This window comes from Triturus cristatus, chromosome 10, assembly GCF_964204655.1.
Source record: "Triturus cristatus chromosome 10, aTriCri1.1, whole genome shotgun sequence".
Taxonomy (NCBI): domain Eukaryota; kingdom Metazoa; phylum Chordata; class Amphibia; order Caudata; family Salamandridae; genus Triturus; species Triturus cristatus.
The window spans coordinates 245,153,442-245,170,771 of record NC_140593.1 but is presented as its reverse complement, the minus strand read 5'-3'; the positions used below and the strand labels follow the sequence as shown (position 1 = coordinate 245,170,771).

At 46.1% G+C, this 17,330-nt stretch overlaps 1 protein-coding gene across 1 annotated transcript in view; it reads right to left on the bottom strand.

Annotated features, from left to right (window-relative positions):
• The window catches only part of LOC146789271 (uncharacterized), a 96,429-nt gene that overhangs the window by 36,148 nt on the left and 42,951 nt on the right, over positions 1 to 17,330 (bottom strand). Inside the window, exon 2 of the mRNA XM_085630898.1 lies at positions 10,294 to 11,465. Coding sequence (XP_085487024.1) covers positions 10,294 to 11,443 — 1,150 coding nt within the window. The 5' untranslated portion in view covers positions 11,444 to 11,465. The remainder of the gene's footprint in view (positions 1 to 10,293; positions 11,466 to 17,330) is intronic.

Sequence of the window (17,330 nt, the reverse complement as noted above, 5' to 3'; positions counted from 1 at the left end):
GAGGCACTGAGGCAGAGATGCTAACGCACTGCGACACGAGAGGTGGGCAGGGGAGAAGCACTGGGACGTGCTGAGGCACTGAGAAGCAGGAGGCAAGTGCGGAGTAGCCGCATTTGCAGTGGAGGGGGCCGCAAGGAGCTACTGTCACTGAGAGCAGAGGTGTGCTGTGTGGTGGTGCGTGGTTCATCGCCACCGCTTTGGCTGACTCCGGCCACCGGCTAGTACTGATTGGGCTGTGCCATAGTTGGCTGAAGTGCCATTAACGCCCACCATCCTCCCTCTACCGCATAACTTGAGAGTGTTGCTTATTCTGTGGACTGTATTTTTCTGCAAGGGCATGGACGGCCCCTCAGCCTCAACCTGACCTGCTGGTGGTCCGCTAGTGGCTTCAAGTGATAGAGGTACTGCAAAGGTGTTGCTGAGGTGTTTAGCAGTCGACAGCATTGGGGGCTAGTGGCCGGTAGGAGGTGATGGGGAGGAGCAAGCAGTGGCTAAGCTTCACTGTTATTTGTTTGAGCCTCGATTTCCATGTAAAAGGGCTGTTTTTGGAGCAGGTGTGGCTTGTGGATTGGGTGAGCTCCCTGCCTTCTTGCCTCACCCTGCCCTGCTCTTATGAGACGCTGAGAGAATTTGTGCTCCTGGATGAAGCTTGGATATAATGACCCCACAGCAATCCTCCCCCTTCTCCCCCCCAATCTACAATGTTGTGGAGCCAAGACTTGAGGGGCCTGGTCAATCAGGATTAAGTGCGGCTGAGTGCAGCCTGAGAAACTCTTTCCGTGTTACCCTGTCAAATACTACAGTGCAACTGACCGTGTTATGTCAGAACACTCGCTAAGATCAACAGATGGGGCTGGGGTAGATGGCCCACCCCTTATCGGAAGGGATCAAAAGGTGCAAGGAAGGAGTGGACTGGTGTTAGGCTCTGTGTCCTACAGAGCTCCCCCCTCAGTGCCCGATCCCTCATCCCTTATGTTGCAAGTGCCCAGCCAGTTATCCATTCGGAAATTGCACAAGAACATGCTCAACTTCAAGCGACAGAAGCTATCTTGGGGAGAACTTGTACGTCGGTCTGCTTAAGTGGGGCCAACAACAGTGTAACTGGAGATATTAAGGGTATTAATCCCCCGTACCCCCTGTTTTTATCCGTGGAGTGCAGTGGGGGCAGGCTGTTGTCCAACATAACTTTGTGTCCCACTGCTGATTTCATGTCAGAAGGGGTGCTTGAGGTCCATCTCTGTACCAGAGTGCTATCTCCAAAAAAAGGTACCACCACTGGGATTCTATCTGTTGCCCCACCTATAACCCCCTTGGATAATTATTTCCTTGCCCGGTAAAGTCCAGACTCTAAGGACTCTTCCCCTGGATCCTCTGTTGGCGAAAGTGCAAGGGAAGTCCAATCTAGTACTGAGACTGCACATACCAGTTCGATTGAGATAAAGGGATTCAAAGCAGCAAGCCTTATTCCAAAGGCTGCCAAATCAATGAGACCAGTTGTTGGGTTGCCCATGTCTCGAAGAGATTTTCTCGCAAAGCACTTTAAAGTAAGGAGTCCGCCTAAAGGTGCTCCAGGGATGCATGTGGAGGCGGATCTTTCACGACTGAGTAAAATTAGTGCCGCCGAGAATGGAAATGGCGAAATGGATCTTGAGGAGGTGGGAAGGCTGCACTACTCAGTTGGTATATAGGATGGGTTTAAGAAGGGGCTTAAGGGGCAGGAGATCCCAATGGTAGGGTTGCCCGCTACTGCTGAACCGTTGGCAGCTGAGTTGGAGGTACTCCACTTAACAGATAATTGCAGGGTAGGTGGAGTAGTTGACCCCCTGGAAGTTCAAGGAAATGAAGAGGGGGTATTATCTAGGTTGCAACATGTGGGTGACTTCCGTGGCCACTCTTTCATGCTTCGTATAATAGGTGCGACCCCCACCCAGTAGGCTAATCTTATAAATAGTGGCAAAACTGTGACCCCCTGCAAACTGAATTTCTATCAGGGTTCGCCTGTGCCCCGGAGCTATCCAGTTTAGTCCACACGCTGAAAAAGAGCAGGACGTTGAGTGTTCCCAGCCAGTAGAAGCTTGCATCAGAAATAGCTCTAGAGAAATGGAGGTGGATCTTTCAAGTTCGATTAACTTGGCTGCGGGGCTCCAAAGGAGAGGGGGGGGGAAGAGGGTCACCTAGGACCTTGACCCCCAAGATCCTCTTCCTGGCCAATAGCTGGGAGGGGAGCTGGTTTTTGGGTTGATCTGTCTGATCCAACCTGCAGTTTCTATGATAAACTGACCCCCTCACCGGTTCCGATGGCCCAGGTGCTGGCTTACTGCAGGGGCTTCCAGGCGTTTTGCATTAACCAACAAATCAGGAACCGAATAATTAGACTTTTTCCATGGGGACTGTTTCTGACTTTGCCCAGGATCTGTCTATGTTGAATTTGCTCTCCCTGATGCAACCAACCTTCCAGGGAATTCTATAGGCCCTTGTGTTGAGCAATACCCAAAATGCTAAAATAATTCAGCCGCTTGATGTTATTAGTAAGTCCCCTAAGGGTGGGGTCACAGATGTCTCTCTGGGGGACGGTCCTCAGGAGGCTCGTATTGAGTCTGAGCTCTTCCCTACCCTCCAATAGGTGGTACCTCCCACGGTACATCTCAAGAAAGCCTTTCCTAATAATAAAAGGGGGAGTGTTGGGGAAGTGCTCTCTAGATTTAGTTATACTCTCATGTCGAAAACAAGAGTGGGCAAAAGGGTGCATAGAAGAAAGGGTAGCGGAAAAGCTGGGAGCAGGGTTGGTAGGCCATTCTTTTGTGCCACCTACCCCAGTGATGATCCCAGTGGCAAAGAAGAAGCTTGTCCCCAAGGGGAGGCCTGATATAGAATACTCAGGGAGGTTGCATAAATAACTATGTACTGAGGACCCAAAGGATTGCTCGAAGGTAGTAAAAAAGGCCCCAGAGTGCAAAACTAATAATGGGAGAACTCCTCTAAGTACAGCAGTGCGTAGTTGTTGCCCTGATAGAAGGGAGCCAGAGACTGTCCAAAAACAGTTCCTGTTAGACCGTCAAAGAGCCAAGCCTAAGTTCAGAGATCCGCTGAAGTTGTTTCTACAGTCACAATCTAAAAGGAAAACACATCATACAGTTAGCCGTCCAGTGAACAGATCAAGGCTGTTAAGATAATTTGTCAACACCAAAAGACTAAAGAGTATTACCTAATAGGACTTGTTGCTGGTTGGTTTACATACTATAGCAGGCGAAGAGCTAACTTGGGTACTATGCTTCTGAGGAAATAAGAGCCACATGGAAAATTCTGCATCTTTCCTGGCAGCGAATGGAATCAGCCTTTGTGAGTGAATGGAGGATAAGGGGTAGGATTCGGGGGGCTCAGGGAAGAGTAGTCTCGAGCAGATAACCCTGTTTTTATGAGAACATGGTGGGTTAAAGTACAATCAAATTCCCTTTTCGAGGTTTCTGGGTACAGGCCAGCGAGGCGGTAATGGTTCAAGCTGGTGGGAACGGGATGGGTCCCAAGAAAGAATAGTTACTGTCACATTCTAAAATGATAGAGCCCCTAAAGTGAGAAATAGAACGCCATCATACGCACTAGACTGTGATAAGTTTAGGAGTTGTGATGGCTGCATGAGACCGGTCTATCCTATGGGAGCGGATTCGTAGCCCTTTAATGATGTGCAAGGTCGCTATTTTCCATTTTGGGATAGGGGAGGGGTGAAGGATACCAATTAGTAGAAGGCAGGGCATCTCCAGCCAGGTCATGTCTTGATACGGAACGTACATGGGTTTAAATCATTTGTGGAACCAGGGAATTATTGTGAGGTTTTGACTCACTACCCAGGGCTGTTACTTTAGGAGACCTGGCTGATGGAGTGCCCAGCAATTCAGGGGTGTGTTGCTGTTGATCAGAGTGTGCAGGCCTTGGTAAGAGGTAGAGCAATGGGCAGTTTTTTAGGTTTCGCTAGCGTAGGCTGCGCACATACGCAGTCTCGCTAGCGAGATTTAACGTTTTGGGGATTTTTCAGTAAAGGGCTTTAAGCCCCGCCCCTCATCCCCATTGGCCGGCGTCACCGTTTAAGCTAAACGGCGGCCATCCATTGGGAAAGAACTGTTGGTGACGTTTTCGCTCAGCTTTTTCTGCCGTCCCACTTCTGAAGTAAAAGGTTTCTTATCTTTATGGGGCCAAACACATGGCCCCATAAAGATAAGAAACCTTTTAGCAGGCGAGGCCGTCCAAGTGGGACAGCAGAAAAAGGCAAACGAAAACGTCATGGCGAGCGCGTGTTTTTTTTTAGCCATGCGATGTACTGTACAATCCGCCTTAAAGAAGTAAAGACTGTGAAAACCTCAGAGAGACAGACGGCAGATTTTCTAGCTTGAGAACATGCCTTCCTGGTTCTCACAAAAGTGCCGTGCTACGAAGTAGGCACTGAGTGCTGTGTCTGTTCCTACCAGAAACTCGCTCTATTGGAAGGTTCTTTCTCACTCGTGGGTTCAGTGAGGATTCATGTGAAATTTAGTACATGTGAGTTATGATAAACACGAAAAACATCAATAATTGTCATCAGTCTCCCCAACAACCCAATCATGCAGCCTTTGACTAACTTCAGGCGTTTCTGAACGATTCACCTCCACGCATGCGTGAATGCAAATCTATTCTGTGTTAAACGTCTCCTTATAACGTCAACCACCCAGCGGCGCATCCCCTCTGCCAGTGCCTAACTTAAGCCCTCACAGCACCTGCGGTGCGGGGGTGGAATGCTTCGTTACATCACGGCCCTCTGCCTCGGTCCCCACTCGCCCAAGCAGGCGCAGTGGCGTAACGTAACTTGGGCGGGGGGGACCTCCTGCAAAGTACACGGACGGGGCCCCCTCCCTGACCCACCCACCAGCACTTTTGCTGAGGGAGGCCCCTGGAGCTCGGGGATGGTAGGCAACTGCAAGCAGCTCTGATTGTTAGGCCACACTGCACATACTGACGTAAAGTGGAGGAGGAAGGAGCACCCCTATGACTCCATCACTGCAGGGCCTCAGACAACTCAGTTCTATCTGCTTTCCAGGTGACAGAGAGCACTTCCCTCAACTTTGGAGACCTTCAAAGTTGTATTTTGTTTGGTGTAGCGGGATATTCAGCGACACACTCACCTCAAGTGGCCATTTTGCACCAGGGCCAAGCCATGACCACAGAATAACCTACATTTTGTGCACCAAATACCCTACAATTGATTATTTCTCTTGCAACCAAGTAAATGTTTTTTGACCTCGGAGCCAAGTTTCGACTTTTCTCTGTTATGTGTGGTGAGCGGTCTTAAAATAGTTGCCATTGCTGAAGTTCCAAAGAACCTGCTCACCAAACTAAAACAAAAGCGACTTTGTCAAGAATGTTTTAGAAAATGCTTAAGGCACATTCCAGACAACATTTTGTGGTTTAATCATGCTGGCAGTCCATGTATTGAGAACTACTGGCAAATACGCATTGATTCAATTTGTAGAGGGCATGCCAGTGGCAGTTTACAATGAGCAATTATACGGTCACAGAAAAAACACCTTGTAATAGCGGGCATTTTATTGGGTGACGTTGGTCTTTTGCAAAGAAAAATACCTTTACATGCAGTTCATACTTTACCACAATGTATGCATCTATCATGTCGCAAAAATATTTATCTGAAATGGCATTGTTTTAAATCAACGAATCTAAATTTGGGGGCTGGTGGCTCAGTGGACTAATGCTTCCACTGCAGGGGTCTGTGTCTGACCTCATCATCACAGGTTCAAATCCCAGCGGGTCCACTCAGCTCTTCATCCATCTGAGGCCGATAAAATATGATCTGTAGTGTTTCTGAGGATCTGTTTATTTTCACAGAGATTTTGTCTGCTTAAAGCTTGTTAAACAGCAACTGGTATATACCAAGGTGAACAAGACACCCAGAGGACTACCACCAAGTGACTGGAAGCCCAGTAGCTGTTGGCCATTTTGTGGCAGCAACTGACAAGCAACAATGAATCCCACCATCTTTAAACAAGCATCTGCATAGCCAATAGGTCTCGCTTTTGGGATCTTATAGGTATTTAGTTATGCAGCACAATATCCTTACTGCAACAACATTAACTGTTGCATGGCTAAACACTTATAAGGTCCCAAAAGCGAGACCTATTGGCTATGCCAATGCTTGTTTTATATTGGTTTCGGTCCGCTTTGGGAAGAAGGTAACTAAGCTCAAAACCTCCAGTGTATGGTTTCTCGTGGGGCTAATTGACGTGTTTTCCCAATGATGTGGGTCTAAATCAGAAGTATGTCTTAATGTATATGTCCCCCGGCTCACCCCCTTCTGGAATGTGAAGTATGTAATTTGGTCAATGATTTAAAAACAAATTGCTAGTGCAATATCCAGATGCCTTGTTTGTGGTGGGAGGGGATTTTAATGAGAGATCAACTTGAATCCGAAGAGTTAATAAAAGAACTAAGATATGCCTTAATCATTCCTGATTGTACCTTTTCAGTGAGTGCAAGGAATGCCAAGGTTCTGGCCTGCCTTGTCCTGCTGAATTTGATTAATATCAATGGTCGATGTAACAATGACATTCCATCGGCCAGAACCTTGAAACATGGTAACAGTACCATGCCTATTGATTATGTTTTTGTTACAATTCTTCATTTCCCTAGGATAAACATTTTGAGAGTTCTCGATTTGGGGCCAAGTGACCATCTTGCTTAGTAGTTTTGTTTTGTGCTCGCCCTCCGTTGGCCTAGGAGGTAATCTATCATATGAGAATTCAGGTTGTAATCACTGAAGACGCCCTGCAAACCCTCTCATTAATTGATTTTGAACCCTGAGATTTGGAAACAAGCAAGGATGCAATGGGATGGTATTGCAGATTAACTAAACAATTACTATCCCATTCCAGCATTCCAAACAATGGGGGGGTCCCTCAGAAATCTCATGGGTCCTCAAGGAAGGGAGACAGTGGGTTTGACGACGCATGTCAGGAAGGTAGAAGAGTGGCGAATAGGAATTGTCAGCGTCTAAACCCTTGATCCATGTAACACCAGCCTGAGGGGAAGCTAGGGTGGCCTCGAAAATGGCTTAATCGAAATTTGTGTGCCCACAAAAAGAGGGAGTTTTTATAGGTTAGATAGGGAACTAATGCTGGCCGCCTTGGTGGAGAAATATAGCAGGAGTTTCTGGAGGCTGGTGAATTCGTAACCCTCTAATCACCTTCCTCTTTGGAGGAACATATCAATGAGGAAAACTGGTATACGTTTATCCACTCACTATAGGAACAGTGATTCTGCGAATAGCATAGTGACCGAGCCCTGTCCACAAGTTAATGTGGAAGTAATCGCAAATACACCGACGCCAGCAGTTCTTTCTGAAATAATCAGCAATATGAAGGCCTCCAGGGCTGGCGGCCCCAATGGCCTACCATCTGTGATCTTTAAGAAAGATCCTAGGAAGTGGGGTCTAATATTGAGCGTGTTTTTTTAAGTGGGTAACGTACTCAGGATATCTCCCGGACTCCTAGGAGCCATGGTGATGCCAATTCATAAAAAAGGGTAATTGGATCAAACAGCTAATTATTATTCATTGATTAGCCTGTTAGATATTACTTCTAAACTGTTTGCTAAAAGCTTGCTAAAGCATCTAGCTGCTTGGGTTTTGAATCTGGCTTAATACCTGTTGAGCAAGGGGGTTTTAGACCAAATTAATCCATAATGGAAAACTGTTTCACCTTGTGGGGGTGGGGGGGTCACAAGGAGGTCAATGGAGCTGGCAGGTAGCCTCTGCTGCTGCTTTTTTGACTTCCGAGCGGCCTTCAACAGAGTGGACAGAAGTGCGCTCTGGCACAAACTTAATCGGTGGAAAATCGCTGGGGACCTGTTACATTTGTAGAAAGGGCTCCAAAGTGATAACTGGGTCCAGGTTGATCTAGATGGCTTCGGTAGCTTGTCAAGAAAAAATCCCAGTAGAGAATGGTTTGCGCCGGGGGTGCTTTTTAGCTCCTGTGCTGTATAGTTTGTTCATTGCAGACTTTCCACAGGCGCTTAGCGTTACTCATAGTTTTTCACCAAAGTTTGGGGGTAGGCATACCAGCTACCTACTGCGCGCAGATGATCTCATAGTGATGGATCTCACACCTACTGAACTTCAAAGAAAACTTAACGCTCTAAATTCTTACTGTCTTGATAATAAGTTAACTACTAGTATCAATAAAAACAAGGACATTGTTTTAAAAAAAAAAAAAGAAAAGGCCCTCTACTTGGTTCCTAGTGAATGTACGGTTGCAGCAGGTCCGTGAATATAACTATTTGGGTGCGATGTTTTCAGGTGATCTACGCTGCGACAAACATATGGCCTCTCGGAAACTGGTAATGTCAGCCGAAGGGAAGGCCCTGAAAAGGTTTGATTACAGATTTGAGAGTTATTCCTTTGAATCCTTAAGTAAGGTGATTCAGAGTAAACTCATTCCTCAGGCTCTTTGCGGGACCGAGGTGCTAGCATATAGGCAGGTCCCAAGGGAGAGTTTAGAAGGGTGTATCCTGAAATTGCTCCTCGACTTCCTTACCAGTGCAATAATCTGGGCTATAAGGAGGGAGCTAGTTACCGTTGCATGGAGTGCCCTGGCAGATGCAAGAGCTCTGCGCTTTTATTTTATGATAAAAAATGAGGTGCAGGCCGAAAGTTAATGGGCCGTATTCTCCATGAGGTGTTGTCAACCTTCTATTGCAAGACTAATCCTGTGTCAGATAGGGCGCCTGTGGGAAGGAAAAGCGTCCTACATCAGTGGAGTTAAATGCACCCTTAGGAAATGTGCCATGAAACTAGTTAAAGGGAGGATTTGCACTATCTTAAGAGAGCTCTGTTAATCCCTTCCTCGCTCCTCAGGAAGGTATGGATTACTTTCCATATCTATATAGAATCCCGTTTTAATCCCTGAGATACTAAACTTTGAGCCTAAGGATTGGCGTTGGCCCCAGATGGCATATGCCAGGTTTGAAGCTCAAAATTATGGAGAACCTGGGTCCATGTTCCTGACAGCAGGGGCGCGCAAGTTTTTAGTGAGCCATCTCTTCGTGGACTGTATACTTTCCTTTCAGAAAGGAGGACATTTCTCCTCCCCGTTTTGATAAAATATGGTATTTGAACACAGAATGAGAGGGTTTACTCTGATGTGTGGGATTAGGCTTCAGGGTGTAGCTAGTTCTACTGGCCTATTCCTGCGAAAGATTGTAACCTCTTATGCCAGGCACTCTCGTGTCAGTTTATCTTGACCAAATATGTTAGAAGGCTGCCCAAAGGGGAGGCTTGGGATGTATATTTGTCTTGTACATTGGACTTTATAATGTTGGTTAGTAAGGTTAGATGCATGTTCCGGGCTACAGCTCATCTATTCTCCCTAAATGCCGCTATTAGGCATGTAAAAATGGGGTTAGGTTGTATGTTACTCTTTACATTGCCCTTGTTGGTGAAATGAGTTGCAGGACCAGGGTAATAGATTTTGCCCTTCCAAGAAAGTTCGGCTGCACCTTGCACTTTACAGTGTTTTCCTTCCTTAAATGATCTATACGTCTTGGGTTGCTATGATATCTTAAATGTTTTTAATTAATATGAGTGGATATTGTGATCTGTGATTGAACATGGCTCGGCACCTTGCACTTTACCATGTTTTTTAATCCTCAAATGAATTATATGCATTGGCTTATAATGATATCTTAAATGTTTTTATTTGGTATGAGTTGATATCGTAATCCGTGATTGAGTTTTGATGGATTAATTAAATTAAGTGTTGTATGATTTTTATGATGTTGTAATTATGTATGTAAAATGAAGTCTGTCATATTTCTATACAAATTTATTTCCTAGAAATAAAGCATTTGGACTGACACTGGATGTGTTTTTATGATGCAACTGTCAGCACAGACCGTGATGCCGCCGTTAACCTATTGAGCATACATTTCTGCCTGTTTTTCTCACAGGCCATAACTTTACTTATTACATGATTTGTCGCACATACCTCAATTTCTCAAATCTGTGGTTTGGAACCACCTTGGAGTCAGAAGATAGCTGTGATAGGGTTGCCAATTGAGCTGTGTCAATGAATGACATTTCATAAAGTACTTTGCAAATTTGAAAGTGTAGGTAGTGGGTATCGTGGCACTAAAATGTACGATGTTTAGTGAGAGTGATGCAAGTCAATGAAAACTTTGAGAGGTCTATGTGACACTTGTTCAGAACAACATTGAAGACTTTCAATATCTGGTATTGTATTCAGTTGTTATAGGACTCACCTATCTCTTCAGGAATTTCTCCAACCCGAGATGGAATTGGACTTTCTGCTTCCAAAATTTCCTCAGTGGAAGATAAGCTGCCAGGCTCATCGAAATCCTCAGAGTAGTCTGACTTATCTCCTCTGCTGGATATTTCTTCTTGGTCTGAGTTGTCATTTTCCTCTACATTCAGCTTATTTACACCCGGCGGAGCGGATTTTGACCTGCTTTTCTCTTGAGTTTGGTTACAATGACCCATGGAAGTCTTGCTGCGGTTTCCTAGATGCTCGATACCCACAATATCACCTTCTTTGGTTTTACTTACTAAGTGATTATGCTTCACTAGCTGAGCCTCTTGTTTCTCAATGAAAAACCGTAGTTGTTCCTGGACAAATGGAATGTTCAAAATGGCACTTGCTGTGGGCCTCTTCTCTGGGCACTTATCAAGAATGGTTTTGATCAAATTGTGCATACATTCTGAGTAACATTCAGGAACATCAGAATATTTGCCTTTTACAATTTTATAAAACAGACTAACAAGATTCATTGCTTCAAAGGCTGGCTTCAAGGCACATATTTCAAAAAGGAGACAGCCAAGGGCCCAAATGTCAGACTTGGAACTGTATGGCACATCCTGGCAAAGTTCTGGACTGAGATAAAAGGGAGTGCCAACACATGTGCTGGCCATATCGAAGGTGCTATTTAGAATTTTTGATATCCCAAAGTCCCCTAGCTTAACCATGCCTTTCTTAGTGAGGAACACATTGGACGTTTTGATATCCCGATGAAGGATTTTCATAGAGTGAATATACTGCACCGCCATTGCTAGCTGAACAAACCACTCCATAACTGTATCTTCTGGGTAATAAGATCCATTTCTACTTTTAATATGGTCATCTAATGTCCCTCCATCACAGTAGTCCTCAACGATAAAAATATGTTCATCTTCTTTATCAGAGAAATGTTCATGGCATGCAACAACATGTGGGTGTTTAAGTTTCTGTAAGATTGTGGCCTCCTGTAAGACTGATTCTTTGGATTTTATTTTTGTCTTTGGATCAATCTTGATTCTTTTGACTGCGTAGAATTTTTTGTTCTCTACATTTTTCATGAGGAAGACTTCGGCACTGGCTCCTCTGCCTAGTGACAGAATGCTCTCGTACTTGTCCATTCGGATCCAGGACCGTTGAAAACTAAAACGGAAATAAGAGTTGATTGTTACTTTATCTACCTAAAAAGTGGCGAGTCATTGCCTTATGTTTTACTACATAGATAACTTCTGCTTTTGAAAATGTGGCCAATATATTCAATATTATTAATTTACATATTCAAATGTGATGCATGTAGTACAGGTATAGTCACTTCTATCAGGGATTCAGTTTTATCAATAAACACAAGAAAGGAATGAGGGAAAAGGGCTATACTTGATCCCAAGGAGGCCTCAAACAAAATGTGTCTTACCCTCAGACACTCTGTAATTGAATTTAGAAGGACAAGTTGTTGAGGTAAGCTTTGAATTCTTTTCGATTGAAAGATCTTGACCTCAACAACCTTTTGTTCTAAATTAAACTAAGTAATGTTATCTATGTTCAAATAGTTCATCCAGTCCAGCACCTTCACCAAACCAAACACTCAGTGGTATAGCATCGTAAGAAGTAATGACAGAGTTGAGATCATCGGAGCCAGCCAGGTCAGCCGTAGAAAACTCTCCCGTTAATATTGAAAGAAAACCCTCATACCGTTCTTCCGAATTTGAACAATACAAGTACACCAACCTTCCAGCACATTATCACGCATTACTACTCGATTTAAATTCCACCAAGAACTTGACTCCATCATTTACAGAGGATTTAGCAACCAAAATCAAATAAAGACGTTTGTAAAAACACTCACTTTTTCCACCCAATCCTGTTTTTTCTATCTTTAGCATATCACTCACACAAACCAGAGGCACCTAGCCAGAGAATTTGCCATCAGCCCTATTCTTAGTTTGATTTTATTTATGCTTACTTCTGTTAGCCTCTTTCCCTAACACCCTTGATAACGAATGTTGATTAAGTTGAGTAAAAGGAATCTTCAACATCTCCAATGGGGAAAAGACAGCTGTCCAATGCAGTATATGATGACATGCCTAAACCACCTTTTTAATATATCCTTTGTCTTCCAAAATTCCAATCATTGCAGTTTGGATGTCCTTCATGGTAGCGCAATTAAAACATTCAGTAAGATAATTTACTTATGTGGTATACACAGGCATCCTTTCCTTAAAAATCTTTTGTCTTCGTTAACTAAATTAAATTCCGTTATCTGATGTAAAAGACGATGATAGGCCCACCCTAAAATTATCTTATAAACTCTAACACTGAATCAGTAGTGGGATTAGAGACAAACATAAATTCTGAACCTTTAGAGCAATAACCAGTAGGAAAACCATGTACCTCATGCTAGATTCCAGCTTCTTAAACAGTCTCATAATATCCATGGCCATACTTTTCTAGGGGAAATGGAATGAGACTAAGAGGAGTAGCCCTGCATTTCCTTTTTGTTAAAGATTCTTCATTTTTCCCAAAACATTGACAAACTCTCCAATTCTTGAGTCCATACGTAGCCACCATTAAGTGGCTCTAGTCATTTTTTATAGCTATTCCCTCAAATGTCCTACATAAATAACCCTGATGATGGCTGCTCTCACAGCCACAAGGGAAAGAAATGTGTCAGGCATTAACAATAATACTCCCATTAGTCAACTTATCCTTTACTTTCCAGAAAGACTGTAATCCAGAAACAAGCCCCCTTCGACCACATGCTTGATCTGAGCTAAAACTCGGTCTTCAGATAAGGGTGAAGGCCAAATTGATTCATATTCCAAAGTAAACTTATCATGCATTGGTTGGATTCTAGGTAATTAATCTGCCGTAAAATTTATTGCGTCAGGATTGCAACACAAACTGTATTTGTGCAACATAGATAGTATTTGAAAAATGTTGGTGAAGCCTTTCCAATACTATTGTTAGGTAAAAGTACATTAAATGCTTATGATATGTATAGATAAAGAATGGTTCCCCCACAAATAAGTTTAGAATTTTTTTTCACTCCCCACAAGAAAGCCAGCGCCTATGCAAGACACAGAGGAATGGATTAGCTGGAACTGGCTTCTTCTTTCTATTCCCAAACAGGGAAAGACGGACAGATAATACCCAGAACATGAGAACTGAGATGGGGTTTTGCCGGTGACTGTTGTGTGTAGAGCTCCTAAGTACTATTCCCACAGAATTATGAGACAGCTTGGCTTCAGCTAAAAAAATACAGGTTATCTGGATGGATTATGGTACCGATAAACTTTCTGGGAAGGATATCTTTTTTTTTTTTTTTGAAAACCTTTATTTACACATCGAATATTCACAGTCATGGGCCTACAACCGCATGGGCCGGCCGCTAATGTAAAGAAAAGGGAGGAAGACAATAATACAGCAGTCATAAGAGCCGGAGCGAGCCGCACGCATAACGGCTGCAGCCGCCCACAACTGAACATAGCACTACAGAAAGGTTTCTTATTAACTATTTTATAAAGAAAAACAACAAAAAAAAAACTTATACCAGGCAGAAGAACTCCATTAACAGGGACTTGCTCTCTCATGGGCGGGGGACAACAGCGACAACGCAGCCAATTACACAGTTATTCGTGCGAAAAAGGGGCAGGGGGGGCCGGGAGAGGATCGGTCATCAATCCCGCAAAGCGACCAGGAACATCAAAGTCAAGGGGACATCGTTACGTCTGGTGCGACCACCAAGGGGGGGGCGCAGATATTCCCCCGATAGGAATTCCAGGGACCCCACATCTTACTCCATGCCCTAGGTTTGCCCCTGGCCACCTAAACCGTCTTCTCTCGGAACATGCACCAATCCATGTTTTCTTTCCATTTCGTAACTGTGGGGGGCCGACCGGACCCCCAGAGCTGCGCAATGTCCCGTTTAGCGATCATGTTGCCCAAAGTCACCCAACGTTCTTGTGCCACATCGCAGTCAGTCGGTTCCCATACATTCAACACACATCGCCGAGCCACAGGGAGCAGCGCCACACCCGTAACCTCCTCCATCACTGCATGTACACCAGTCCAGAAACGTATCACCTTCGGGCACTCCCACAGAATATGAAGAAAAGTACCAAGCAAGCCACAACCACGCCGACATACACCATCATCTGTGTAACCCATGCGAAGCAAACGGGGGCCGGTGACATAGACCCTATGTAGTATCTTCAACTGCACAAATCAAAGGCGAGCCGGTATAGCAACCTCCCTCGGTGAGGCTACAGCCGCGACCCAGTCCTCATCATCCAGCTCTAGGCCATCAGCGACCCAGACCTCTCGCAAATGCGTGAGGAGGTCCGCTCGAGTATCAATCAGTTTTTTGTAGAGGAGATAGTACTATCTGGCAGGTAACCATCAAGCAAACGATCTTCCAACGGGGAGGCTTCGGGGATAGCTGCAGGATTCGGGAAAGTAGCGCAAGGCGCATCTGCGCATAACGAAAGAACTCCCTATCGCTCAGCTTATATTCCGTCTGAAGAGCTTCAAACGATTTAAAAGCGCCCTTCGTCCAAAGATCCCCCACACGACTAATTCCGATCAAATCCCACTTCTCAAAGCCTTTCGAACGCCATAAACCTTCCAACGCATCCGACGCATACAGTGGAGTCGCACGAGACAGACGGCCCGTTTATCCCGTAGCAGCGGTGGCGCAGTGCCAGGCACGCACCGCATTTTTCGTAGGACCGGTCAATTTAGTACTTCCCTTCGTAGAATAAAGCGCCCTATTGAAATCTCTGCCCGGCAACAGTAGCTTATCCATCTCGTACGCGGGGTTCACCGCCGGGCCGTATGTCCCATGATTCACCGCCACCAACTGGGACGCCCAATAATATCGTCTAATATCAGGGAGAGCTATGCCACCGTCATACCACGGTAGGGTCAGTTTAGCGAGAGCAATGCGCGGCCTCCCATCCCAAACTAGCTGCCTCTGCAAGCTCTCTACCTCACTAAAGTATCGGGCGGGCACCACGTCCAGCGTATTCTGCAATGCATACAGAAAGCGTGGAAGAGACATCATTTTGAATAAGGCTGCCCGGCCAAGCGGCGATAGCGGGAGCCTACGCCAACGAGCTACATCGGCCCGCAGCCGCTGGAGCGGGGGCAACAGATTCAGAGCATAACGGACCGCCGGGTCGAGGGACACGTGGATACCTAGATATTTAAATCCAGAATGTGAAATCTGAATTGGACAGCCACGCGGGAGAAGAGGGGGATCGCCAACCAGCACATAAACACAGGATTTCACCCAATTAATGACAAGCCCTGAATTGCGACCAAAGGAGTTCAGTACATCAAATAGCACTATCAACGATTTCCGCGGGGAGGTGAGAAAGAGCAAAATATCATCTGCGTAGAGTGATACGCGATCCTCAAACGTCGGTGTCCACCGAATACCCGTCATGGAGGGTTCCCACCGGAGCCACGCCGCCAGGGGCTCCAACGCAAGAGCAAAAAGAAGCGGGGACAGGGGGCAACCCTGCCGCGTGCCCCTGCCAAGCAAAAAGGGGGCAGAGACTCTACCATTCACCACCACCTGCGCCAGTGGTTCCACGTATAACAACTTCACCCATCCAATGAACCCAGGTCCAAAACCAAACCTAGCCAGCGCCGCCCAGAGATACGGCCATTCCAGCGTGTCAAACGCCATCGTGGCGTCCAGTGACGCCAAAATGGCAGACTCCCGAATAGAGTCAACTCTCGCGAGGACTCCATGGAGGCGCCGCAGGTTCAGCGCGGTGTTGCGATGCGGAATAAAACCAGACTGGTCCGGATGTACCAGGTCACCGATGACTTTAATCAGACGATTTGCGAGCACTTTAGCGAGAATCTTAGGTTCAGCGTTTAGGAGTGAGATGGGCCTATAAGACGCACAGCAATCACGCGGCTTGCCCTCTTTATGGAGCACCACAATGGTCGCTAGACGTTGATCACGCAGTAGGGCGCCGGTCTCTCGGGATGCAAGAAACATCTCGCGGAGATGGGGTGCCAACCTATCTGGACGAAGCTTGTAAAGCTCGATCGGAAGGCCGTTAGGGCACAGAGCCTTTCCTGAACGGACCGAGCGAATCGCCGATGCTATCTCATCATTTGTAAGCGCCGCGTCCAGCAGTTCTTTATCATCGACCGAAAGGCACGGCAATGCAATATCTCGCAGCAATTGACAAGAGTCGTCTTCTGGCCTCTCCGAGACCGGGGAGTAGACGTCCCGCAAATGGTCCGCAAAGCAGCTCACAATCTCCCTCGGATCCGTAACACTCACACCATCAGCACGCACAATCACCGGGACCACACGACTCGCTCGCTCTCTCCTCTCCAGCCATGCAATCAACCTTCCAGCCTTGTCACCAACATCATACAAGAGCCCCTGTTGCTCCCTACTAGCGAGCTTGGCAGCATCCGTAACCAACGCCCTGTAATCCGCTTGTTTCAGGCAAAGGGTATGGAGTTTGTCCCGTGTGACCCCCCGCCCGAGATCTTCTTCCAAGTCAGTTATGTCCGACTCCAGGCGTACCACCTCCTCAGTTTTACGCCTCTTAGCATGGGAGATCAAAGATAGGGCCTGCCCACGGATGACCACCTTGAAAGCCTCCCACAACGTTACAGCCGATGAGACTGAACCCTGATTTTCCTCAAAATAACGGTCCAGAGACGTAACCAAAAGGGCACGAGTTGTGGGGTCATGCAAATACCAGGGATTAATCGGGGCCACCCTCCCCTCTGCCCCCATGGCCACATCTAAGTGGAGCAGGACCGGGGAATGGTCAGAGATGCCACGGGCCAGATGTCTGACCTCCCCGATCATTTGGGCTTGGGCGGCCGGCATCAGCACATAGTCCAATCTAGATAAGGAGCCGTGGACGCCAGAGTGAAATGTAAATTGGGCGAGCCCCGGATTCATTGATCTCCAACAGTCCACAAGCCCCATAGTGTCGATAAAGCCACCCAGCCAAGAGTGCGCCCCGGGGA